The 27,735-nt window shown below is 36.4% G+C and overlaps 1 protein-coding gene across 1 annotated transcript; it reads left to right on the top strand.

Annotated features, from left to right (window-relative positions):
* Positions 1-2,783: 2,783 nt before the first annotated feature.
* On the top strand, positions 2,784-25,784 carry LOC106671013. Its single transcript, XM_014401749.2, has 13 exons — positions 2,784-3,103; positions 3,215-3,340; positions 3,397-3,638; positions 4,326-4,493; positions 4,624-5,038; positions 6,989-7,120; positions 7,286-7,506; positions 11,949-12,016; positions 15,302-15,642; positions 15,697-15,822; positions 16,077-16,318; positions 16,382-16,552; positions 25,361-25,784. Exons 1-13 carry the CDS (start codon positions 2,846-2,848, stop codon positions 25,767-25,769), a joined length of 2,919 nt encoding a protein of 972 aa, XP_014257235.2. The 5' UTR covers positions 2,784-2,845; the 3' UTR covers positions 25,770-25,784.
* Positions 25,785-27,735: the final 1,951 nt, after the last annotated feature.

Here is a 27,735-nt window from a genome sequence, read left to right as displayed (position 1 = left end):
CATTTAATTATAGGGTGATGTACTTTCAAGTAGTTGTAAAGTTAAAAGAGGCCCTGGAGGAAGCCTTATTTTAAAAACGGTTGTTACTGTACAGCACCGTACAAACTGTAAATACTTAGATTTCCCCCCCCCATTTTTAGTGGTGGTTAAGTATCAATATAGCTCTAGGTGTAAGGAAGTTGAGAATTAGCTAAAATTCTATTATTTATTAATCTTATTGAACTGGCATTGGCCCATTCCCCATGGAGTTCCCATGGATGAAGAGATACTTCTGGTGTCTCTGTAATCTTATTGAACTGGCATTGGCCCATTCCCCATGGAGTTCCCATGGATGAAGAGATACTTCTGGTGTCTCTGTTGTACTATCGTTGGAAGAAGAGAAGGGAGAAGAAAAACAGGAGAATGTGGATTCATCCAATTGTCGAGAAGAGAAGCGAAAGAGGGCATTTTAAGAATTTGTTTTCAGAGATGAGGAAACACCCTGAAGAATGTTTTAACTTTACCAGGATGTAAATGGGCAGTTTTGACGAGTTACATAGTAAAATAAAATGCCGCATTACAATTTTTTTTCTCCACGTCTATTTTTTGCATCTTAAAAGTAAATTAGAAGACTGACAAACAAACAACCCTTCAAGAAAGTGGGGTACGAACAGCTCAAATAAACGCCACGTGTGTCAGGACTAGACAAGGAGTCGTTCTAGGATTGGGACATTGCCGGAAGCATGGTAAAAGGTCTGAAGGATACGATCTGGTTAGAGGGTTTGTGAGCTTTAGGGATGAGAATAATGGCGGAATATTTCCATAGGAGAGGGAAGTGAGTGATTCGAAAGATTGCGTTATATATTGCGGTTAAAAATTGAACGGCCTTGTGTGGGAGGGTTCGCAGGATACTGGAAGTGATTAGATAATGGCGAGCGGATTTTCTGCATGGAGAATTGTGGATTCGGTATTTTACTTCAGAAGGATGAAAAGGTTTGAGGAGTAAAGGTGGATTCTAAATGGGATGCAAATAAATTTGATTTGGTCTTGTCACTTCTGCCGTAGAATCTTCTTAACCCTCTCCAATCCGGCTTCCGAAATAGTTTCTTCACATAGTCTGCCTGACACAATTACCAGTGACCTTCAGACCGTAGAGGACCAAGAAAAAGCTACTATCCTTATCCTTATTGATTTCCCCAAAGCCTTTGATTCCTGTCGTTCACTCATCAATCCTCTAAAAATTCGAATCCTTTTCTTTTCTAACAGCACCACGCTTCGGTTCCACTCCTATCTTACAAATCGATTTCAAGCCGACGCTTTCCCTATGGGCCCCACCTCTTCCTTCCTTCCATTAAAATCTGGTGTTCCCCAAGACTATAGCACATCTCCCAGCCTTTTCAGCTTCTAGATTAATTACCTCTCCGATTCAATCCAGCATTGCAATTATTACTTCTATGCTGACGATGCCCAAATTTACCTGTCCTTCTATGCCTCTGAACTACAATGGCCATCCCTAAGATCCAAAAAGGCCTAAATTCCATCAACAACTAGGAAAACAAAAATTCCCTTAATCTCTTAATCGTACTATGTCCACTGCTATCATCGAGGGATCCAGTCATCTCCTCAAATCCCTTTCCTATATATTCTTTTCTTACCAGTCCATTTCCTTCCACCCCTACGTTAAAATCCTTGGAGTTATCCTTGACCAAATTCACTCCTAGTACCTTAAACTTTCCCGTCGTTTTATTGCCTCCCTTATCCAACTCCGCCGGTCCCCCTTCTTCGCCTACAGCTGTGATGCACATGTTGGGCTTTCGGGGGAGCAAACAAGCGCCTAAAAAGATTAATGAATTTATATTCGGCATCTCCCATGGGTCCAGGGTGTCATAGCTATAATCGGATGTATCCTGGCTCTATCTTCTTCAAAAAGTCTATATTGCCTTGGTTCCTTTCTTTACCAGAAACACCCATCGTCCTCATTACATTATCTAGTCCATCCGATTCAACTACCACTCCTGCAAACCCGCTCTTTTCCCTGTGACCTAATCCTTCCCCGGCATAAAACATGCACGTTTAAACGGTTTTTCCTTTTTCGAGTACCAAAATTCTGGCACTTGCCCCCTCTAACTAACTATCAGCAAAGCCGCTTTTAACCTTTTTTAAACATCTCCTATATATGCACTTATTTTCCCTTCCATGTTAATTTTCAGAGTAACTCATTTTAATTTCAATTTCTTTGAGTTTAGATTTTTACAATTCTATTGTTTTAGTTTGATCACCATGACAAGGTTTATTTTTGTGATAATAAGTTAACAACTCTTATTTGAACCTATGTATTATTAAGGGGACACTCCTGTCCCAGAATAAATTGTTTTTTAATTATTCTTCTTGAATTTTTTTATAATTAGGCATGTAATTACTTAGTTAATTATGTGATTGTAATATGTAATTTTTGAAATATTAAGAACAATATTTGATATTGAAATATTAAATAAATATTGTTTAAGCATAATGGTTTTATGTGATTGATATCAGCCTTAATTTTAAATTTATATACAATATTTCCAAGATAAAGTGAATTTGAAACACTTAGTTTCCTCGTCGTTTTCATAGAATATAAATACTTCATCAGAACAGAAAAACTATTTCTAATGAGTTACACAGTTAACAAATATAAACTACCTAATTCCTAACAATATTAAAAATTATCCCTTCTATCATAATGAAATTTTGTGTGTGTGTGTTATACTACTATCACAACTACACAACGCTCTAGATAAGATAAGAAAGTTATATATTCACTTAACTGTTTTCATTTTCAACTGTGCACGGTTACCGTCCGAATCAATTGAGTCATAGGAGAAAAATGGAGTTAGAGTGGATCGAAACGATTGTGAAGAAGCACGAAAAGGAGAAAAGTGTTGCTCGTGTCATGACGATGAAATGCGAACCGGCCGTGAAAAAAGGCGACAACTATTGGGGCGATATAGTCCGGACCAAGCTCGACGTTGTACTGGGATCGGGTAAAAAATCCACGAAGTCCGTCATCTGTAAGAACATGCCAAATATTGCAATCCAACGAAAATTAATCGAGGAATATTCCTTCTTCAAGTCAGAAATAAACGTAAGTAGAAGATTATAATCCATTACTGCTTTGAGCTTGCTGCTAAATATTGTAGAAGGATGTGAAAAAATTCACAAAAGAATAAAAAGTTCATTGAACTTATGTGTGTAGATGTATACTCAAACGTTACGTCAAATGGAGTCAATTATGGAAGATTACAATGACACAGAAGAGATGCTGTGGTGCGAGATGATTGGGCACCGGTGCTACGACTTACTAATTCTTGAGGATCTTAGAGTAAATATATAAAGTTTTGATTTAGAAGGCGTCTCTTTAGAAAGGAATTTTTGTAGGTGCAAAACTACTCCGTGATCGACAGGATAAAGATGATGGACATGGATCACACCCTCATGGCAATAAGGTCCGTGGGAAAGTTTCACGCGGTGTCCAAAGCACTTCTGATGAAAGGGCTCGCGTCTCAAGATGTGATGCGTCCGCACATTTTATACAGAGATGAACGTTCTCTCAAACTAGTCTTCGTCGGTCCTTCAGAAACAATGTGCGAAGTAGTAGCAACCGATTGGGGAGCAGAATGGTAAGGTTTGCTCCTTATACAGTTATTTTACGGTAATCACTATGCGATACAAATGAGATTTCAAAAACTAAACCAGACTTGGTATATCACTGTAATCACAAAATGATATAATTCTAATTAATTCCGTTTAAATTCCGTTCACATTTGGAGTAGTTTAATTATTTAGTTATTCCTCTTTTTACCCATTACCTTTCGTCAATTGTGTCTCTGTTAAAGAATTTCCTGGAAGATTTGTGTTTCTTTTATGAAGTAAAATTTTTATCGCGAATGTGGTATCAAGATCTTCATGGCTCAAGAGCGGTTCTGCCAGATACTGCCTGTTTATAGCTGTTGTTATATTTTGTCGTTTCTCTACACTTTTTCATAATCGACATTGGTCATTTGTTAACGGTCCCATTATTTTAGTGGGTTAGATATACCCAGAATTTCATAGATAAACTCGTTACATATTAACATATTGTTTTAAGGCACCTATGGGTTGACGTTACAATGGACAAAGAAAAAATACTTTCTTTAAGCTTGTTATTTTCATGAATTGGTAGGAATGTTATACTCGTTTTACTCGTCATTCTTACAATAGTATCTAGAAGATCGAATTTTCAGTTGCATTAAAATAAATCCAGTTTGAAAAACTAGACATAATCTTTTACGTTTGGTCCAAATATTCTCATGTTACTCTTTCATCAGGTCTTCTATGGCTAAACGTTTGTCTACAGCTCTTAGCAAAATCGTCGAAACTATGCTGCGGTTTAATGAAATTGATGAATCGAGATTGAACGTCATCAATCACGGCGATTGCTGGATGAACAACATTTTATTCAAATACGACAGTAGGAAAAACCCAGTCGGCCTGAAGTGAGTATCGTTTGCTTGAAAAAACAGCACTTCTAAAACACTGATTACAGAAAACATGTAACATAACATATAAAAACAATATATAAACTTAATAAAATTATCTAATTTGAAGATTAATCTCTATGCGCAGGTTTGTTGATTTCCAAATGCCCCACTACAACACGTTCGCATTCGACTTGACGTACTTAGTGTACACCTCGGTACGGCCAGAAATCCGACGAAATTATTATATGAAAATACTAGAAGCTTACCACGAGTCTCTGGTATCAAACCTTATCAGATACGAAATTCCTGCGGATCAGATACCAAGCTTGAACGATGTCGTAACGGAGATGGAAAGACTGAAACCGTATGCGCTTTATCTATTATGCGCCCACTTGCCGATAATGATTGCGCCACCACAATCGAACGCCTTTGATTTTAGTAAAGTCAGTAATGGCCACACAGATGCGAAAAAAGGCTACAATCTTTCGATATTCAACAACCCGTTTTATGTAGAAATGATGAAAACTGACCTTATGCATTTTACCAACGTAGGTATACTGTAAGTTTGAAAATAAAGAATATTTGAATTGAACGTTTATTTAGTACTCTTGTCACTTTCCTAAGTTAAAAAATTATAAATATCAAAATGTTCGGTTTTCAACCGCAACCAAATTAATCTTTTTGAGAAGAAGGTATAGATGCATATGTAGATGTGTTCTCTGCCTAAAGCACATCGGTGAGTCCAATTTCATCAAGATCTTGATTAATAGGCCCGGTTTCAGTGGTTAGCTCTTCTGTGGCCACAGTGTACATCCCAAAACACTTCCTCCTGCGGGCAAGTGTAGCACTTAGTAGATGTGTTGGTGTCTCCTCTGCCTCTTTGCAGAATCTGCATGTCCATCTTTGTTTATTCCAATCTTCTTTAAGTGTCCATTTAGCTTGTAATGTCCTGTTAAGAATCCTATTAGGATTCGCCGTTTGTTCCTGCTTCTTTTGGCACATTTCTGAGATACTCATTAATAGTGTAGGTTCCTGTTCCACAAAAGGGTTCTGGTCCTGTCAGCGGTGTACGAGCTCCTTGCCTTGCAAGGGTGTCCGCTTTCTCGAAGCCCTTCTACTTCTATGTGTCCTGGGACCCAGCAGAAGCTGACCTTGTTCTGCGTAAGTAATATGTTTAATTTGGTTTTGCAGTTCAGCACCATCCTTGAACTAATGATATTTGAGCTTAGTGCTTTGATGGCTGCTTGGCTATCTGACATCTTTCGATTGCGTGAATCTCAGCTTGGAAGATACTGATGTAGATCCATCTGTGTACCAGATGGTGCCATTCTTAAAAGAGGTGTTTCCCTCTCGTTCCCATTCTTTTTGGTACCTACATTTATTTGGAAGTTAAAGATAACCAAGCTTGTTCGTTTTCCACATGTCTTCCCTATTCATCCCTCAACCAACTCCCAAAATCAAGAATCCGTACAACATAACCTGATTGTTCGGTAACCATTACCCCCATACAAAACTGTGTTTTGCTCATAACATTTTCGTCGAGTAGCATCAAAACAGGACATTCATATTTTTTGTAGTTTATTTCAAACATATATATGAAATTTTGTCGTTATATTAATTATAATGTTTTTATTGTTAACCAAATTAAACGAGATCAAAAAATCATGAGTTTTTATAAAAATTATTTAATTATGATGGTTAGGCAGAAAATGTATCAAAACACCTGAATAACATTATTAAAAATAATTAAATTTAACAATTTATTACATGGTTTTGCTCAAAACAATGCACAAAAAACAATTAAAAACAAAAGATTCCTTGCGATTGTGATACTGATTTGTGATACACGCTGTGTTCTGAACGTGGCGTGCGCTTGACGTCACATAGATGTGCACACTTTACCAATACAAGACAAGGCGTCTGGTATCGTCGCATAGCGTTGCATAAGTGTGTTCCCCGCTTTATACTTCAGAATGTGATCCATTGTGTAATGTCTGATTTTCAATTATATCCGAGATATTCCACATTTCAAGTCACTTCAGCGTTTCACAACTTCTCAAAATGCCCCCCGAATCTCATAAAACGTTAATCGTATATATTTGATTACACCAATGGAACGAACGCTTTTGATCTAATATAAAACCTAAAATACAAAATTATTTATAAGGTAAACTTTTACGAGTTGTCAAAGGTCATATCTAAAGTATCAGTAAGATTTTCATCGTTCTGTAAATACTGACAAATAGGTTAATCGATTGTAGAAATGATGATCTATCTTATTAATGAGCTGTAATTAAGTACACATTTACCTAATTTATCAAACGTCAATTATCTGAAAAATAGAAAATTATCGTTTAAATGGTAAACATTTTATTTTTCTGTTACAAACGGTGAAATAATTAGTCATGAAAATTTTTAAAAATATTAATAGACCACACATCTCTACAATGTTAATACTTGTAATGACAATACCGATGTGTATGGCGTGTTTAACAAAATATTGAACAAAGGGGGAGGATACAACAGATTATGAGCTTCCCGTCCCCTATGTTAATTCTTTGATAGGCGAAACTCAAGCAATGTTTACAGTTTTTAAATCTTTACAGCTTGGAAATGGTTACCCAGGTGAGGTAGACAGTGAGGTAAGAACGGGGGACATCGTAAATTGGGAATACGTCAACCCTGTGCTAGACCGCCGTCTTTGCCGGCCCAGCCGCGGCGTGAGAACTCCCCCGACTTTTGAGATTCCTATCCAACCCTACTCCGGGAGAGACCCGGTATAAAAGGGATGACTGGAAAATCAAAAGTCAGTCAAGATGCAAGACTCACCCAAGTCAAAGACCCAGCCGAGACTCACCCCAGGCAGTCAAGACCAAGGACCGGGAGAGAAGCAGCCACACTCCGTCTGGGATTCAACAAGGGGACTCAGCCAGAGCCAGCGAGGACCAGCCGTTGCGACCAATCGAGCCAAGTCAGAGGTCGGGAAAAGAGATACTGTGAACACTGATCGTGGAGAGCATCGTTTGGGGTAAGTCCCTTTGTTGATAGACTCATCCCAGATTTAGAGTTGTGTCTGACTTGTAGATTAATTAATTAGCAATTAGAGTACTGTTAAGAGAAGGACTTGTGTACAATAAATGTTACTGAATACGCTCTCTGGTTTATTGAATTCTGGAACCTTACCTTCCCCTACACAAGAATAAGTAGCGACGCGCTTACGCCGACTCATCTCTTGTCGCTTAGAGAAAAACAAGCGAATATCGAGAAATAATTCGGCCGCCGCGCCATCGTCCGCTTACAATGGTGAAACTTAAAATTCATCATACAATGAACAATAGGTTTTCGGATCAAAGTTTTCAGAACAGAGGCTTGCGAAAAGTTCGTTAAGCCGGGAACACCAAAGTACCAGGAACAATAAAGTCCATTTAACATAAGGTTGTATTACCCCCGTGGACATCTGCTATGCAACACTACCACACGCTACGCTCTGCGAACCCCACTGTCCACATTTTCGTCAAGTAGCATCGAGTTCAGTCGTAAACAAAAGAACCGGACACTCATTTTTATTCAAACTACATGTATTGTTGTGAGTAAATTAATTACAACATACTTATTTTAATATAAACCAAATTAACATAGATCAAAAATTCATTAGATTCTATTAAAAAAATAATAATTTTAATGGTTTGGTAAAAAATTGGTCAAACCACATTTTTTGATATAATGAATTTAAAATTAAACTAACGATTTATTACATGGTTTTGCTCAAAATAATGTATTAAGAAAAAAAGAGGAGTTGCGATTGTGATACTGATTTGTGTTACTCGCTGTGTGACTATGTGGTGTGCGCTTGACGTCGCATAGCTGTGCACACCCTACCAAAATGTGGCAAGGCGTCGGGTAGCATCGGGTATCGTCGCATGACGTTGCATCGGGTAAGTTTGTTCCGGGCTTTAAAAGACCGTCGCAGGAACTATGAAAATAATAAACGTACGATGTGAAAAGGACTGGATGGTAGTAACTTCTGACTGGACCCTGCAGACTCCGAATAATTTATTGATAAAAGTAAAAGTTTGTTTTGAATATAGTATTTTGCAATACATAATGCATACTCACATAAAATTATTTAAACATTGTTTGACAAATTTGTGACTATATTTGTGAATATTTTTTTCATCGTGTATTTTGGCTTAACAACTTGTTTATTGTCAGTTTGTATATTATTACTGTTATTAAATCATATAGTCGTTAATTTTTTGACAAATTATTAGAAAATATCGTAAAACAAAGTGGTCCAAATATAAAGTTTTCGGTTGAAAGGATAAAAGAAGTCTTGTGTAAAAAAAAAGGAGAAGAAAAGAATATTATAACTCCTCCACGTGGATAGATTATATCTTTGTGATATAAATCGTTGAAGTTGATGTTTGATTGCTCAGCCGGCAAAGAAGCTCAATTAGGTTCGTTGGCCAGATAACACGCTTCTTGCAATTTTACTCTCGTAGAGAGCCACTTTGCGTTAACAATTCGCCAAAGAGAAGAGTACACGCTATCATATCGAATCGGAATTAAATCCCCTGTCGTAATTTGAACAAGGGAGTCCCCGTTTGGACTTTAAGGAGGTACTCACTTGGCAAACGAACTATGCCCCCAAATTACGAAGAATAGTAATCTCGGTTTATCAGGGCATATTCAACATCGGTTTATCTGTAGTCCTAGACAGAACAATCATAATTTTTTTAATTTAATTATTTATTTACGGATCGAAATCCAATATAAAAAGACATTTTACAATTACAAAACAATAAAAATAAAACACACACACACACACACTAAACAATAAGGTCATATATACATGGTAATATAATGGTAAAGATAAATGATAATTTTTAATAAATAATTCTTTTTAAATAATAAATCGATTGCTCTAGTAAATGAATAAAAAATTAAATTAAATTCCGACCGGATTTTACTAAAATAATGTAACGTGTATTCAAAGAGTTACAATAACCCCCAGCTCGTGCTCCCTTCAGTGCAGTTTGGAGGAGGCAGTATGGCGGTATAATGATCTGGGCTGGGATTTAGACTGGAGGACGAACTGGACTCCATATTGTTGAAGACAACCTCACCACATTCTGTTTTGTCCAAGAAATTATCGAGGAATATATCCCTCAAACCAGGGATCGCATTGCCAAGTATTTTCGATTTCGGGTGACAATGCCAGACCTCATAAAGGCAGAGATGTTCATCGATGTTTAGAAAACCTGGAAATTTTGTCCCAGACCTCAATCCTATTGACCACACTAGGGATGCGTTGCAGAGAAGTCTTTTCGATCACAATCCGCAGCCAGTTGACATGGAACAACTGAGTGCAGCGTTGCAACATCTATGGAGTGAAATTTCTTATTAAATTAGTGATAACCTTATTAACAGTATGCTTAACTGTACGTATGCACAGAGGTTTTAGCTAACATAGGAAGGACATTATACGCGGTATTAATTGTTTAAAAAAATTATTGTTTCCAAAAACACAAAATTATTGAATTAGAACCTTTTATTTTGTTATTTTTCAAAATCCCATAAGTAAATTTTCTTTAAGGAAAAATACAATAATTTCTAATGTATTTAAATGCAATTTACAATAAAAATAAAATAAAACTGCCAAGGTAAGTAAATATCAACCCTCGGGGTGCCGGTGTTTTTGAAAAAAGCCCATTTGTTAGTATGTCGGGTTCGAATGCAGGGCCGCTGGATTCGAACCTGGGACCTTTACCTTACAGTGCTGAGCGCCGAATCAACGCCAAGATGTTGCGGCCACCGATCTCCCCCTTCTAAATTTATTGTCTCTCAAATTTGCGAAATGTGACTTCTTATCGAATATAATGGGGGGGTCAGTTTGACAAATGACTTAGTGCCAGTTCGAAAAGTTTAAATTTAGAGCGGATTCCAGGTTAGGCGGACTTCGGAGGAAGATTGTTTGTATGAAAATTTTTTAAAAAATTTGTTTTGTACAGAGTGAAGAAATTTTTGATAACTTAGATGGTATGAGTTCCAAACAGGTGAACCGCATTCTAGTAGGGGTTGTACAAAAACTTTATCAAGATGGACAAACCATAACAATGGAGGATTTTTAAATTCATAGGTGTTCCGGGTGATGAAACGTAGCATCTTCATAGATCTATTTTTTCTTGAAGAAATATGTTCTTTTTTACGAGGGTTCGCAACAACAGATATTAACCCTCGGGGTGCCGGTGCTTTTGAAAAAATGCCCATTTGTAAGTATTTCTGGTTCGAATGCAGGGCCGCTGGATTCGAACCCGGGATATTTATTTACCTTACAGTGATGAGCGCCGTGTCAACGCCTAAACCGATGCGGCCACCGATGCCCCTAAATATGTTCTTTAAACTTGAGCTTTTGATCAAAAAGTACCCAAAGATCCTTTACGACCTCAACTCGCGTTAAAAGAGAATCATGGAGAGTGTAGCAATAAAGAAAAGGGCAAGCGACCACAACTAAAAACCTTAATTAATTGAAATGTATTAATTGCTCAAGTGAATTTGATAAAGAAAAGGTTGTTTCTTATGTGAGAATGTAATTGTTTAGCATTTGGAGACATTTAGAGCAAGTTTGTTATTAGAGCACCAGACGAGCACATTATTGTTAGAATTTTGTAATTGAAAGCAATCAGAAGGAGAAGTAATTTTCGAATAGATTTTCAGATCGTCAGCAAATAATAAAAATTGAGCAGAACGGAGAGCAAGATAGACATCATTAACAAATAGGGGAAACAAAACCGTTTCGAGATGATACCCTTGCGGAACACCCTTTTCCTTGATCTAACTGAATGGTTAATAAAGTTAGTTTTCTCGTCCATTATCTAAAATAATTAGTAATTTAGTAGTTTTCAATCAATTTGGTTTGTCCGACTCGTTCAACTTCTCCTCATGCTCAATAGTTGACCAAGATCATACTTTCAGACACAACGATGGAATGATGAGACACCGAAACCTCAGAGTGATCCAAAACGTCCAACCATCAAATTGACCTTAGGTTTATTTAAATTCCAGCAATTTATTCGCTTGAAGGAAACTACTTTCTACTGTAAATTACTGGGTTTATTTGCATTCTTAAAATATGGAGTCACGTATTGGTTTTATGTTAAAAGCATGAAAGGTGACATTTTTAGCCACTTTTTGGAAAGAATGGAGTACACCTCTGTTATGATTTTAAAAAAATCGGTAAAACAACTTTTAATTCTACTTTTAAAAAATCGAATAAATCTTTGGATAGGGAAATTATTTCGCATAGAAAATCACGGTTATAAAAAACCTGGTAAACCACAGAGAAGGTTCACATTTTAAATTCAACACAATATCACACACTGGATGTCAAGTGCACGAAACAATAGTTCATCTACACTCTAAACACATTATGTAAGAAACTCTGATCTAGAAGAAGTAATCGTTCTGCAGGAATCGCAACAACGTAGCTCCAATGGCTGAAAAACACTCGTCTTATTCTATAAGGAATAGGCGCGATAGTAAGTTTACATATCTTAAATAAGGTCCTATATCCTATTTACCGAATCATCTTTAAATGCTAAAAAACATTCTTTAAGGGTATACCCTTCGAAACGTATATGACTTTTATAAAGTTTCCAGTGAAAACAAACGAAATGTTTCAAAAACTGAATTGTTGTAATGTACATAAACATACAATATTAATTATCGATTAGTCGTTAAAACAAAATTGTTACATTTAGGAAATTTAATCTGCATTTTACACTGATTCTAGTATTATTTATGATTATCAAATAAAAGTAATAAAAGTAAACATTTTGAAAATACTAGTTTGTAGTTAGAAAATAATAGTCAGCTGTTTTATTACACTCCTGCGCATAAAACGTTTTATGAAGATAAAAATATTGGAAAAAGTGGTATTTATATCATCTTTATTAATTTTGCTTTTTAATCGTCATGAGTGAATGTTTGTTATTAACGAACTGGACAATGATTACAGATGAATTCTGTCCAAATCACACGTGTAATATTAGTTTAGACGGTTCTGATGAATTTTTATTTTCTCTATTCTGGATGTTTTGGAATTGGATTCATCTTTATAGTTAGCGAGAAGCTAACAACAGCTGGGATTGGTAGACCGTGGTCGGAAACGACTGTATTCTTTCGGAATTTTGAATCCTTGATAATTTCTTCAATCAGATACGTTTTGGCATCTTCAGTGGTAGTTTTATGTCAAAGGTGCAATAAGGATAAACCTAAACCCACCACATCGCAAGGAAACGAAACGCAGAAGTACAAAACCAGCGTACATAAAATGTAACAAACCACTACTCTTCCTTTCGTATCCCTATCGTCAGGTTACTACCAATTATATGTAATTCACTAGAAAAACGGCTCGTAACCAAATACTTCGCAACCTCAATTCTTCTAATAAACCCCCCCCCCCATGTATCAATTTAGATAAAACGTCACTGTCGAACAATGCCATCGTAACACCGTACCCTTAGTTAAAAAGAATGTATGCTGGAAGTCTTCCTTGATGTCGCACAGGCTTTCGATCGACCCTTCCGCATGGGTTTGCACTGAAATCCTAAATTTTTCACACTTGCTCATACTCGTGTTTTTAAGGCTAGTACATTAGACTAAGGGTCGGAACTTCTCACGCTCCTTTATACGGGGCGTATCTCAAGGTTGCATCATCGGTCCAATACAGAACTCACTATATACAGGGTGTCCCAGTTCCTTCTGACGAAACTCAGGGAATTGATTCTACTCTCCGTTTGGAGCAAAAAATGTCCAGGAGAAAATTTTCGTAAAGTTCTCTATTTTGAAGATATTCGTCAATTTAGGTTTTTTCAACTTTTCTCTACCTTACCACATAAAAACGCTTACAACTTCCAAAATGTTGAAAATACAACAAATCCAATTACACCATTTGAAAGAATGCTAAATTTTCTGTAATATACTTCTATTTGCAATAATCTGAATGATTTAAAATGTTAGCCAATATTAGTTGGAACATGTCAAAATTACAAAATTTAAAATTTTGGTCAAGATTACACGTTCTACTGAGGTTACAAAAAATACCTACAACTTGTCAAATTTCACAAAAACTTTTTTATCTAATATACTTTACGTTGTTATATCCAGGTTTTTAAATAACGTTCTAGTAGAGTTGAAAAATAACTATTGAATGTTCGAAAACGTGAGCTAATGTAAATTTGAAGGGGGGCTAGAAATAAATCAATTAGAACTCGCTTTGTAAAATAATATTAATATTAATTAATAATATTATCTTTCAGTAACACACCCTACCTAATACGCTCTGTGATGATTATTGTTTAAACTTCGATCCCATACAGCATTTTTCATTCAACCGGTCAAACAAGTGTAATTATTTTTTTACAAAGCGAGTTCTAATTAATACACCCTGTATATATTGCTAATATGCCTGCTCATTCTGACACCACTATATTAATATAACTGCCTTTTTATACTCCAAATCCGAACTCGTTTCAGCTCACGGACCCTCCCCCGACACGCGTCTATTCCCTTGAACAATGTACCAATAAACAGCGAATTAAACGAAAAGCATAACCTTCACCAATTCTTTTTTTAAAAAGATAGTTCCTACTATCAGTAAGCTTATTCACACTTTGCTTACTGTGAGTAGAACTTTTTTAAAAAAGGATTGAACATCGCACTCACTCCATCATTCATAATTTCTAACCTTCACCATCCTACCAAAAAGTTATTCTTTACTTTTGGCTGTACCTAGACAAACGACTGATCTTGAATTCTAATACACCACTTAAAAGGACGGAAATTAACGGACGATACCAATTACTTAAAATACTCCTGGAAGCCCTGGACAACAAAGTATGCAAATTATACTTAACACTCTAACCTATATTGACTTAAAACATAGAACTATGGTTTCAACCACACTTTCTAATCTCCGCAAAATCTCTCTTTGGCAATAACAAATCATTATGTATATTGTCAACGTCCTGTTATATGTTTAGAACTGCACCATCCTTATCGACCTAATTATTTCCTTTATAAAATAAATTTCTAGATCAAATCACAAAACGTTCTACGTCGAATTCCACCCTTATATTCACGCACAACTACTTTCCTACCGATTTCATTCCAAGAACCTTGACGATCTTCGTAGGATACAGTCGACTGATGATCTCAAATAAAATGAGGCCCCATATGTCAAATATTTAAAGTTGCAAATACATTTTGTAGGATGTCGGGGTTTATTTTTAGTGGAATAATCTTCTGAAAAACCACTTGACATGAATATCTGACGTTTGTCTTTTGCTTAGGGTGCATCTTTTACCCTAGGAAGAAAGAACGTTTCAAACACACTATGTAAACCCGTCGTCTAATGTGACAACTAACCGGTTAACGATTCTATCTGTTTTGGTCATTACATTTCCCTCAACCATAAGCCCAGGGCTTTTGGTCTCAAAATAAATCCTGACGCAGATTTTACTTGGTTATTTCTTGAGTTACGAATGGAGTAGATGTGTTCATTTACAGCTTTGATATTATTGAATCCTTATGTTCAGCTGAATGATTTGTACCAATTATCTTTGAAGATTAATCGGTAGGAGAAGATTGACTTTAATGTATTTCATAACGTTAATCTTCGAATTACAAATATACCATGAGCACTTTCTGTGGATAAAATTTATGTGAGCGCTAAAACAAATTCAATTACCTTCAATCTTCTTTTCAACAATAGATTTTAATTTTCGGATGATTCAATCTTATGGAGGAATTGTTGTTCGCAGATCGGGAAAAGTCCCATGGCAGCTCACATGGGCACGTACACGAACCGCTGCCGCCCAAATTTCCCAACGAAAAGTCGAAAAGGATTGATAAAGAATGGATCGAATCGGTTATGAAACGGTTTGAAACCGATAGAACGATATATCGCATAATCGACTATGAAACGGAACCTGCCATACCAGCTGGCGACAACTTCACGAGCACTCTTGAAAGGTGGAAGGTCAAGTTGGTCCTCGGGTCTGGAAAAGTTGAAACTCGAAGATACATTGTCAAAGTACTCCCTAAGTCCGCTGTCAGCAAGCATTTCATTTCTTCGTATTTCCTTCTCCAGAAAGAAATCAAGGTAGGTAAAGGTCGTCGCATATTTGTACCTAATATACATTTTTTTTTTTTTTAGGTTTACGAATACGTATTCAGAAACATAGAGGACGTCATGTCGGCCCACAACGACAAAAAAGACAAGTTATGGTGCGACCTCATAGGCTACAGACCTTATGACACAATCATCCTACAAGATTTGACGGTAAGTTCGTGTTTATAAAAAGGTTTCACCGATCCGCAGATTTTCGCTTTTTATCTTTATCCTAACCGCTGAGACTGGAAATAGTCATGCCCTCATTAAACTGTAAAGTTTTTATTACTAAAAGTAATCAATTGTTCTATTTTGACCATTATGGATTGACTATTGGTGTATTACCACTATGAATGTTTTTATACATTTGCACTTAGTTCGTTAGTTGTAATGTTCTTTATAAACAAGAATTTTTTTTTTTGCAGGAGTTAAATTATAGGGTGCCTAAGAGAACTGACTTTCTCGATTTCGAACATTGCATCCTGGCGACAAGAGGCCTGGCCAGGTTTCACGCCCTGTCGAAAGTCGTCGTTTACGACAATATCGTCGATAAAAGCTCGTTTGGCCCGTATCAGCTCGTCTTCGACCCCAAATCAGTCGAGGCGTTCATGGAAGGTGGTGTCATCGGGCTGTATAAAGGCATGAGAAACACATGGGGCCCCGAATGGTAAAAAAGTTTATTTTTTTCAATCAATATAATACTACAATCCCGTTGTTATTTATTTACCAGGGCTCATATAGCGGAAAGGGTGAGAAAAGTGTCGGAAAGTGTGGAAAAGCGGCTGATAGCGTTGGCAACTATAGATAACGAGTCGAACAACGTTATCAATCATGGCGACCTGTGGCTTTGTAATATTCTCTTCAAGTATGACGACTACAAAAACATGCCAATCAGCGTGAAGTATGTTCTTTTAATTTTTTTTTACTAATACTTCTTTTACTACTAATTCCTTTAATACTGCTTTCTTTTACTACTACTTTCTTACTACTAGAAGAATGTAGTAGTAGGAATTAGTTGCCAGGAATAACATGGAATTCGTTTCTTTCTACTTTTTCTCCAATCTATTTAATCGATAGTAGGGGTATTTACGATGTTTGTAAGATGCTAACTCGTGTTAACTCGAATAGAAGTTCTTCGAAGAGAAATGTCCAGTAAGACCGTGAACGCCCCCTTCTTTTCTTAACCTGTTAAACGTTAATTTATCCGCAATGCTGAGTGTGGCGATTGGTAGAACCAAAGGTAAAGCTATAACAGTCTTTGAAATCTTGTTGTTGTTTGTTTTCGTTTTCTTTGGTCTTAAATTGTAAGAAGTGCTAGAAATTAATAAAAAAGGAAAATTAATCAGATCTTTCATGAAAATGCTATCTACGCGCTCGAAAATTTTTAACAAATAACACTCTTCAATTAGTGTCGACATTCCTGACTTGTATCCTAACGTCTAACAGTCTACAACTTTATAGTGTTGATTGCCAACGCCCTAACAGATAGCATTGTTACTACTTTTTCGACCTAATTGGCCTTGGCCTGTTAGATCGAGCAATGTTAACTAGCCGCTTACAAGACTATGTCTTCATTTTTCTCGATGTAACAGGACCTAACAGAGTTAACACAAAGGTCGCGAATACCCCTAGTGTTAGAAATTCGTCGAGTAATACGGAAGGGTCCACTTTGTTTTACAGAGTTTTAGACAATGCTACATTTCTCCAATTTTAGTTCAAAACCCTCTTCTTGGGTAGCATAATACTGATATTAGGGGTATTCACGATTTTTGTGTTAACCGTGTTAACTCTGTTAGGTCCTGTTAGGTCGAGAAAAATGATGACGTAGACTTGTAATAATCGGCTAGTTCACCTTGTTCGATCTAACAAGCCGGGGCAATGTTAGATGTTAGGTGTAAAATGTACTCACATTGCTAGCCGTTAGGGCGTAGGTAACCAACATGGCAGTCATGAATTAAACAGCTGTTTTTTGTTTACACCTATTTATATTCTTAAATACGCATTAATTAATTCAGACCAATACTTTTTTTGTTAATTTCAGACCTCTCCTTCATTCATAATAGATACATCCCGTTCCTATAAAGTTGTAGACTGTTAGACATTTGGATACAAGTTAGGGATATCGGCACTATTTGAAGTGTGTCATTTGTTAGTACTTTTCGAGTGCATAGATAGCATTTTGAATGAAAGAGTTGATTAATTTTCCTTTTTCACTAACTTCTGGCATCTTACAGTTTAACACAAACGAAAACCAAAACAAACAACAACAAGCCTGAAAAGAGTGTTATACCTTTATTTTTGGCTCTACCAATCGCCACTCTCAGCATTGCAGAAACATTAACGTTTAACATGCAAAGGTATGAAGTAAGGCGTTCACGGTCTTACTGGACATTTCTCTATTCGAGTTAACACGAGTTAACATCTTACAAATATCGTGAATACCCTATTATTGTTGAATCTCGATGTCTTCAAAAATTTTGTCTTGGGCTGCTATCGAGTCGTCGTCTCTATTTAAGATTCTCGGCTTGCTGTTCCGCTCCTTTTAGACGTCGCTTTGAAAAGATTTAATTCCGGTCAATACTCTCCTTTCATAGGAAAGTTTGGTAAGAATTGATCATTTTTCCTGTTGCCTTGCCCTTTAAATAAAATAAAAACATAAGGTTATTTATTACAAACGACAGAACAAGGGAACATGGTTAGAATGACAGTTGATTATGGACGTGAAAATCCGTTCATTCGGTCATAAACACGGTACGACAATTAACTACAAGCAATCTAATTAATTAAACATGACTGTATAAATTAAAACTTGTACCGCCACCGATGCAGGTGATTAAACAAACCGCCCTGATCCTTTCTCCCCCTCATACATATCCGTGGGACACAGAGTGGATTTTAATGACAATCAAATGGAATGGTGATTTACTCCACATTGTTTAAAAATTATAAAGCAAATTGTGTAATGATAATGCCAAATATTAAAAAACCTAGTATACAGTTTCTTCAAAAATTTATATGATAAATATTTAAGTAATGTTATTGAATGTTATGATTTTATCTAAAAATCTCTCCTTCAGTGTGTACAATCACTGCAAGACTAAATATCAATAATTGTCTTGGGTCCGCCTGTCATCGCTGTGTTTAAAAACAATCAATCAACAGACTGTAGCAGGCTCGAGATTAATCTTTCTCATATCTGCCCTTCTCGATTGTTCTACTTATTACTTACATTCCATTATCGTTTTAACGGCTTTCTGTAGAAAACTTTTACTTTGTCCTGTTTATTTGGACCGTTATTTTTGATGAATTATTTAAAACTGCAGAAAACAGGGGAGACAATGATATTGCAAGTAATTATTTATAAGAGCCTTTGGCAATTTAGTTAACCAACTCTCAGAGTATTACAAGTAATTAAAACTCACGGCTTAGTTGTTGTTTTTTCGACCCCCCCCCCACAAACCAGAAATTGTAATATAATAGGGAACTCGCATGTTTTAGATCTGATGATACTTCGGTCGAAGAAGATATTTGGGAGGGATACTGTAGCTTTACTTAGCTAAGCGTGGATATCGGTGTATGCAGCTTGTGTTTGTCGTTAGTTCTTAAGAAAATTAAGTTTTTTGTGAGCAATTCCAACAACAATGAGTTTTAAGTTTGACAAATGTAGGTTGGGGCCTTCACCTTTTGAGAACTCCCAAAAAATGTGTGATTACTACTCAATTAGTACTCAAGAATAAAATAAAAAGTGAACATAAAAGGACTTAAATATGGGCTATTCTACGAGTAGAATATACTAAAGTCTTCTTCAGTTGGTGGGGTTGAGGCTTCAGCACTCCAAGCTATCTTCTTTTAAAAGTTGAAAAATAAATAGAGTTAGGTTTCACTGGTCTTGCTGTATTTCTGGAAACTAAATCTTCGGTGTATAAATGTGTGGTGATTAGTGACCGTTAGTCGATAATTATTCAGAAATCGTGAGATGCGGCCTGGAGTGATGTAGGTTTCAGAAAAACATTTTCCTTTATCGTGCCAACGTTTCGATCTTTCAATTAAGGCTTTTAGTTGAGATGAAAAAAAATTAATGGCCCGAGCGGGATTCGAACCCACGATCTTCGGCTAGATACGCCGCTGCTCCACCACTTGAGCCATCGTGACCTCGATGTACTCGAACACAAATATTTTTCAAATGCCATGCAATCGGATTGGATTCTCGGCGACAAATGAAATGGCCACGGAGCGCTTTTGTGAAGTATACTTCATTTTTATTCATTAAATTCACTAATTTCATGGTCCGCTCGACCAATTAATTGATTACAATTTATTAAGGTTTTTTAGTTGAGATAAAAAAGTCAATGTCACGAGGGGGATTCGAACCCACGATCTTCGGGTAGATACGCCGCCGCTCTACCACTTGAGCTATCGTGACCTCTATCCACTCGGACACTAACTTCCCATCTCAACCACACCTTTTGAATTTTCTCTCCTTTTTGCCATTTTTCAAATGTCATGTAATCGGATTGTGGATTCTCAGCGACAAATGATCATCATTTTAAGTATATTCATAAAGATTTGCTTGTAACGCTCTGGAATTGTTATAATATAATAATTGATTTAAAAAAAATAGTTTAGCAACCCTACTCTCGAAATAAAATGCACCTACGTAACAAAAACTTATAAAAATATAATTAATTTAAAATAATTATATTGTTTAATTTTAAGTTATTATTATCTAAAATGGATCATTTGATAGGGTTTTATCAAAAATACTTTTATGCTTTAACCGCTGTACGTTTGACAATTGGAGTCAGTTCAAGGATACTGGTCTTGATTTGAAATAAATTGTGGTGTATATTTATTTCAAGACTATAAAAATGTTATTTAACTGTAGTTGAATTTTGAAAATTTGTGGTGATTAGTGAACGTTAGTCGATGATTATTCGGAAATCGTGAAATGCGGTCTGGTGTGACGCAGGTTTCGGAAAAACATTTTCTTTATCGTGCCAACATTTCGATCTTTATTGATATCTTCTTCAGGGCCTGGGTTTTACAAACATTGTTTACATTTAACAAATACACGTAGGAAGTTAAAAAAAGTGAATTTATACAATGCAAAAAATATTTTTTATGTTAAATCAAAGTATTTCTACTCACTTAAAGTGTTTGTTTTTGCGTAAGTGTGCTATTCTTGCGTGTCATGTTGAAGGTGCCAGTGAGATATTGCTGTTTTATGTTTATATGTGTTGGATTTGGAAGGGGTGTGGAAGGAAGTCGGTATAGAAAGTCATTTTTGTTGAAAATGTTTCGCCCGCTCTGTATGTATTTGTTAAATTTAAGCAATGTTTGTAAATCCCAGGCCCAGAAGATGATCTCAACAATAAAGATCGCAACGATGGCACAATAAACGAAAATGTTTTTCTGAAACCTACATCACACCAGACCACATCTCACGATTTCTGAATAACTTCGGTGTATACTTACTTTTCAACTTACAGAAGAAATGGTTCCCGCGATGTCAGATCATGTACCACACGAAGATAATTGTTTGGCGGTGACAGGCACTAAAAAGTTGGCGATCAATTGAAAACCATCTTACGTTTTTCTTATTTGTTGATCTGCCGATGCAAAGTAAGAGATTCCAACTTTCCATATTAATTATCTACAGGATGTTATTGAGAAAATGTGAAAATGGTTTTATTTTTTCTCTTTCTGTAGGTGTGCATTTTCAATCACCCCGTATATTTTTTACCGTTGGGTAATTAGAAACAACTAAGTCAAGCTTATTTACGACATTTTTGCGAGCCTATAAATACGGGATTTTGCTTTGAATAGTATTGTTCGTTATCATGGTTTATAAATTTAGCTTAATATTAGATTTTGATGAAGTTTTGAAAATATACTGACGTCACGTTAGATCAACTAGTTTTCCATTGTTTAGTTTGATTAATGCATTTTTTTTCGATAGTTTTTTTATTTGTTGTTTGCCGATTGCCACACACCTGTCAAAAGAAAAAACCTGTCTCATCCGCGTCTGTCCCAGTTTGCACCTCCACGAAACTCATGAAGAAATCACAACACTACTTTTACTGCTCCTTAGTGTAGGCGTAAATTAAAAAACTGTGGAAAATGTGAAATGCTATCAGTCGCTTAAACAATAGGTGGAATGGTAATTTTCGCTCTTTAGGAGTGAAACATTGACTAGACAGTTCAAAATTGTTTGTCGTGCATTCTGAAGCAGATGGAAATTACGCAATTTGAACTTATAGTTCCAGAGATGAAGGAAAGAAACAGTCGGTGATATTACACACTCATCCCTTTGGTAGGATGGGGCTTAGTGTAAACAACGATGCTTGTCAAGTTTTAACTCCAGCAGGTATTAGAGAGTATAAGCTGGGTTCATTTGTATACTTGAAGGTAAGAGAATAGGACATTTTTCAAATTGTCGCAATGGAAACATACAATGTTTGTACGCAATAGAATACATGCTTTATGAATTGTACAATTTTTATTATGTCCGTGTTATCTTTTTCACCTTTTTCTTCACTATTGGCTCTGTTTGTCGGTTAATAAAAGCTTCTATTATGACTTAAAATCGTTGATAGATACATCAGATAATGATGAGATGCGATGATTGTTCTGAACAATGTGTCCGACCCTGATTGTAACCCTGACACAGCATTAAAGATTGCAAGAAGTGGAAACACGACTGCCAGAGCAAAACGTTGAGGTTCAAACTGAAAGTTCCGGAAAGAACCAAATGGCTGAAACAGTAAAACGTGTATATTCATCGCCTATTTATTGCTCTAAACAACGTGGCTAGATTGTTTGCACACTGGGCAGTAGTTTGTCACCGTCTGTCGCAACTTTCTACACCAAAAGGTAGGGTAAATGTCCGATAGAACTTTCTTGAGAAACAACTGCTTCTAAGTGCATGAGGATTAACGGCCTCCCACGAAAATTCTAAACAAAGCGATCTGGCTGAATAACAATCGTACCCCATTCCATTCTGCTCCTCGGTTAAAAACCTAGGAGTAGCCTTTGAACCTTTTCTGCCATCCTCACATTACCGAAATCTCCCGCCATTGTATTGCCTCCCTCAGCCCATTTCGTCGGTCCTGGCTTCTATTACCTTTCTCCATCCGCAAACTCCTTGTATCTTTCCTTACACTTCTTTTCTTCAATTACAGCTGTGTGGCATACTGTAGTCTCTCGAAGGGAGGGGGGCGATTGAAGAGTATTATGAATTGCTGTGGAAGATTCGTGTTCGGCACCACAAGGGGGCCCCAGGTGGCGGGGTTGTTTTATTTTCTTATTATTTCCCTCTCAGAAGTAACTCTTGCGAGAGGGAATATATTTCCACCTACCCACGATTAACATTACAGGTGTTTAAAGATTACATCGTCCATTCAGTTTTGTACAAATATCACATTTAAATTACATTCATATTTGACGTTGTTGATATTGATTATTTTAATAGTAATTCATAATAATTTTATTAATTATTAATTATTAATTAATAATTATTAATTTTAATTAATTAATCACTATTAATCATTTATTAATTAATCATTATTAATTATTAATTAATAATTAATAATTTATTAAGTATCACCAATATCTTAATGTATTAATACATTAATCAATCAACTCATTAACACAATAATTAACTATTACTACCAATTAATTAATAATAAATAATATTTTTATTTTTATTATTATATTTTTTATTATTTTTAACAATTACATTAAGTCAAAGTTCATCGAATTAATAAAGTTTATCGTATCTTGATGAAATTCTTTTAATAGTGTTTTTAATGAAACTGTCCACTTTTTCTATTAACTTTGCCCTTATTTGCTCCTATATCTAGATCGCAGTCAAGCGTTCCCAAATTTGGGGTGCGGCGACATTTCAGGAACAAGTGTCATTCTAGATAAATTCACTAGTTTTAGTGGTACACTTGACCAATTAATATCATTCAATTAGTTAAGGTTTTTATTCGAGATAAAACGTCAGTGTCACGAGCGGGATTCGAACACATGACCTTCGGCTTGATACGCCGCTATTCTACCATTTGAGCTATCGTGACTTCGATCCACTCGGGCACTAACTTCCCTTCTCAACCCCATCTTTTGAATATTCCCTCCTTTTTGGCATTTTTCAAAGGAGTTAATTAAGTTACAATTAATTAATGTTTTTAGTTGAGATGAAAAAAAGTTAATGGCACGAGCGGGATTCGAACCCACGATCTTCAGTTAGATACGCCGCTGCTCTACCACTATCTATCTATCTAGCCGAAGATTGTGGGTTCGAATCCCAGTCGTGCCATTATCTTTTTTTTCATCTCAACTAAAAACCTTAATTAATTGGTTAAGCGGACCACGAAATTAGTGAATTTAAGGAGTTAATTAAGGTTGAAGCGTTTCAGGTGTACAGCATTTTTACCGTGCCCACGTAAGAGCTGTGTAAGTTTGTACGAGTAGGTGAAGACTAACCTGGCGAGCATTGATGTTCTCAAAAAATTTTTACATAGTTTCCTGTTGCTGCTTCCAACCATAGCAGATCCGATAATTCGTGACTCTTCTTTTTCGCTTCCGAAATGATTAAGGTACATCCCGGAATTTCACAGGTAGGGATTTATCTACTGCCGCTTCTTTCGCGTATCGATCTGCTTCTTAATTATCTTTTTTACCAGCGTGATCTTTTATCCAACGTAATTTTAATTTCCGTCCTTTTTCTTGTAGGTTTCTGCTCAAGGATTTGATTTTGTCAACAACTGGTAAATGGTTTCGACGATCGCGAAGTTGTGCAATTGCCACTTTGCTATCTGAATAAATTCGCAGAGTTTTTATTTGCGGTTTCCTAGATAGGTCTTCTTCCATGGCCCGTTGCAATGGCAACATAATGGAAGCAGCTAGGCCTGATTATTGCTGCACCATCCAGCAAGTTTAGATTTCTGTAACTGGATCTTCTCGATTTAGGCCGTACACGACTACTGCACATCCTACACCTCCTTCTGTTTTACTCCCATCAGTGTACACATCGTAGAAGGCGATACGATCATACAAGCTTTTTCTCCAGATTGTACACTACTGTGTCTTCTTCAAATGAAAAACGACTTCTGTCTTCTGCTGGGTGTATTTTTTGCACGTTGGGATTTCAGATTCGACAACCTCATATCTCCCTTTGCGTAAGGCGTTGCTGATCATTGCCATTTCTCTAAGCTTTAAATCTATATGGTGTTCCCCAGATATGATACATGTAGTCAAAAACGAGATTGTCCGGTATCCTTTTATTGTGTGTTTCGGGGTTGTATTCCCAACTTGCCTGGCTCTACCACTCCCTCCGTGCATAGTATTTCCTAGGTTGCTTCCTTTTCCAGTCCATCCACACTCCTCGTCCTCCTTCATCACCCAATCCTTCAAATTCAACTCTTCACATCACACTCATAACACCCGCTCATCCCCAATTGACCTTTTCTTTCCACAACAAACAATCCATACTTTCGAAGATCCTTTCTGATCCGAGCCCCTAAACTGTAGAACCCCCTTCTTTCCCCAAATAAAAACCTTACGTTAATATTTGATATTTTTGTATAATATTCTTGGTATTTTTTTCTTGTAGCTTGCCTTTCTAGTATGAATGCCAACATTTTTATTTCATTTTATTTTTAATTTCACAGAAGGAACTTCCTTTATTGTTTATTAAATGTTTCAGATTCATCGATTTTCAACTGAGCCACTACAACTCTTTCGCCTGGGACCTCACGTTCCTGCTGTACACCAGTGTGACTCCGGCATTCCGCCGTCAGCATTTCACAGCGATTTACGACGCGTACTTCGAAACGTTGATCCGCACGCTGCATTTCTACAATTACTCCGGCCGCTACCCGAAACGTGAAGCGATCGACCTGGAGATGAACCGTCTCAAATTTCTCGGTTTTGTGACACTCTGTACCATGTACGCTTTGTCGCTCGCGGACATAGAGGAGCCTTTCAATGTCGAGGTGTTCGGCGACCATCCCGATCCGAAATCAGGTTTCAAACCGGAGATTTTCGAGTCCGAAGTTTACAAGAACACAGTCCAGCAGGATTTGTCACTCTTCTTTGCCGAAGGGATCATCTAATAAGGGTTGACTGTCATTTCACTAAACAAAAATTTACACACTTCAAACATTTATTCCTTAAACAATCAGTTATATACACAAATTCTGTAAATAAAATGTTACAATATTTCAGGCGTTGTTAAAAATAATAATAGTAAAACCTTGAATATTAAAAAAAAAAATTCTTTTAGGAGAACATCAAAACTTCTATCTTATAAGGAATGCTCAGATAGTTTTCAGATAAAAACTTCGGATGACAAAGTACCTCTACTGTAATGTCATTTCGAGAAAGGTGTTAAATTGTATTATCTAGGTAACACTATTAGCTATAAGTAGGCGAAAAAGAAAAAGATATTGGAAAACAAATTTTAAAAAGTAATAAAAGTACTAATTTGAAGATACATATTTCGTTTTAACTTGAAAAATATTCTGTGGCTTACCTGCAATAAAAAACTTAATTTGCATGGTTTTACATACCAAATTGCAAAAATTCTTCTTAGAACTAAAGGTTTTTGTGTGAAATATGTAATGATGAAACCCTCTTTTCCATCGACAGTGTCGAAACACTGTACAAAAAGAAAAGACAAATATTCTCTGCTGTACTCCGGTTTTGGAAATACGTGTTTATCCCGCCGGTAGCTAATTTATCGACGCACTGTTTAGAGCTACAGTGGAAGTAAAGGAGGCTCCAAATAAAAGGGTCGCTAACATTGGATCTTAATAGCAGAAATTACCGGATCGCCGGTTCGATTAACGGGTATAGTTAGTCTTTGCCACAGTTAATTCTTCAACAAGGACAAATTGAACCCTTCTTTATCTATAAACTGTAACTTAAAACTATGTTAATACGTAAATAGATGAGTCTTTTCTTGATCGATGGCTATATTGATAATATACACCTCAGTTGATCTATCTGTATATTTTTACTATTTTATCTTTTAACGTTGGTCTTATTACTCTCTCTCTCTATCTCTCTCTCTCTCTCTCACTGTCTCTCTCGCTCTCTCTCTCTCTCTCTCTCTCTGTCTCTCTCTCACTGTCTTTCTCGCTCTCTCTCTGTCTCTCTCTCACTCTCTGTCTCTGTCTCTCTCTCACTCTCTCTCTTTTTCTCTTTCTCCCTCTCCCTCTCTCTCTCTTTCTCCCTCTCCCTCTCTCTCTCTCCCCCTCTCTCTCTCACTGTCTCTCTCTCTCTCTCTCACTCTCTCCCTCNCTCTCTCTCTCTCTCTCTCTCTCTCTCTCTCTCTCTCTCTCTCTCTCTCTCTCTCTCTCTCTCTCTCTCTCAGACACACACACAAAATTGTTTTAGTACGTGAAGAGTTCGCCGCTGATCGGTCTACGATGTTCATTGGTAGTTTAAATCGTGGTAGAGTGTTAATGAAGTTCTATCCTTTGTTGCTTAATTCTTCAAATATTAATCGCGTGGGTGTAGGAAGTGTAGACCTTTTAAAACAATTTTTCCTTCTTGTAGTTGATACGTATAAAATGAAGTTAGAGGTTTTTCCAAAAATTGTTAAATTTTCTGTACGTTTGTTGCTTGAAGTTTTAGAGTTTTTACACTTTCTGATAATGGAAGAATGGACACTTCCTATGTTTTCTAAAAATTTTGTTGGATTGTTACGTTTTTAATGTAAATCGGAGTAGGTTTCATATCTTTTGTTTCGGTATTATTTGTATTTGCCGTCTCAGTGACAGGAAATAGTTGAAATTGATTGCTTGTAGGGAATGGAGTACTAACAATACTTCGGATATGCGGGACTTTCCTCGGGGCTCTGTTTCTTCTTTTTCTTCGCCCGTTTTTGAGTTGTACTGAACAGGGAATCCCAGAATGTCCAGAGAGTTTAAACGTTAAATTCTCACTTGTACTCTTAAAAGTTTTAAAGCCATAAATGACCAGAAACAGAAAGAAGAAAACAAATTTTTCCAAGCCTTTTATACTACCTGTCAACAAGTCTTGATAGCCAACAGCTAGGAACATAAACATGAAATT

Source organism: Cimex lectularius, unplaced genomic scaffold (assembly GCF_000648675.2).
Source record: "Cimex lectularius strain Harlan isolate CLEC.00 unplaced genomic scaffold, Clec_2.1 scaffold407, whole genome shotgun sequence".
NCBI classification, from domain to species: Eukaryota; Metazoa; Arthropoda; class Insecta; order Hemiptera; family Cimicidae; genus Cimex; species Cimex lectularius.
Note: the sequence above shows the minus strand (reverse complement) of the source record. Positions and strands in the feature narration are given on the sequence as shown.

Excerpts from the sequence above, each read along its gene's own strand:
- LOC106671013 (XM_014401749.2), top strand. The coding sequence starts at position 2,846 with ATGGAGTTAGAGTGGATCGAAACGATTGTGAAGAAGCACGAAAAGGAG. Across the intron at positions 5,039-6,988 it reads TTACCAACGTAGGTATACTG|GGGGAGGATACAACAGATTA; the intron begins TAAGTTTGAAAA and ends TATTGAACAAAG. Across the intron at positions 15,643-15,696 it reads TTCTCCAGAAAGAAATCAAG|GTTTACGAATACGTATTCAG; the intron begins GTAGGTAAAGGT and ends TTTTTTTTTTAG.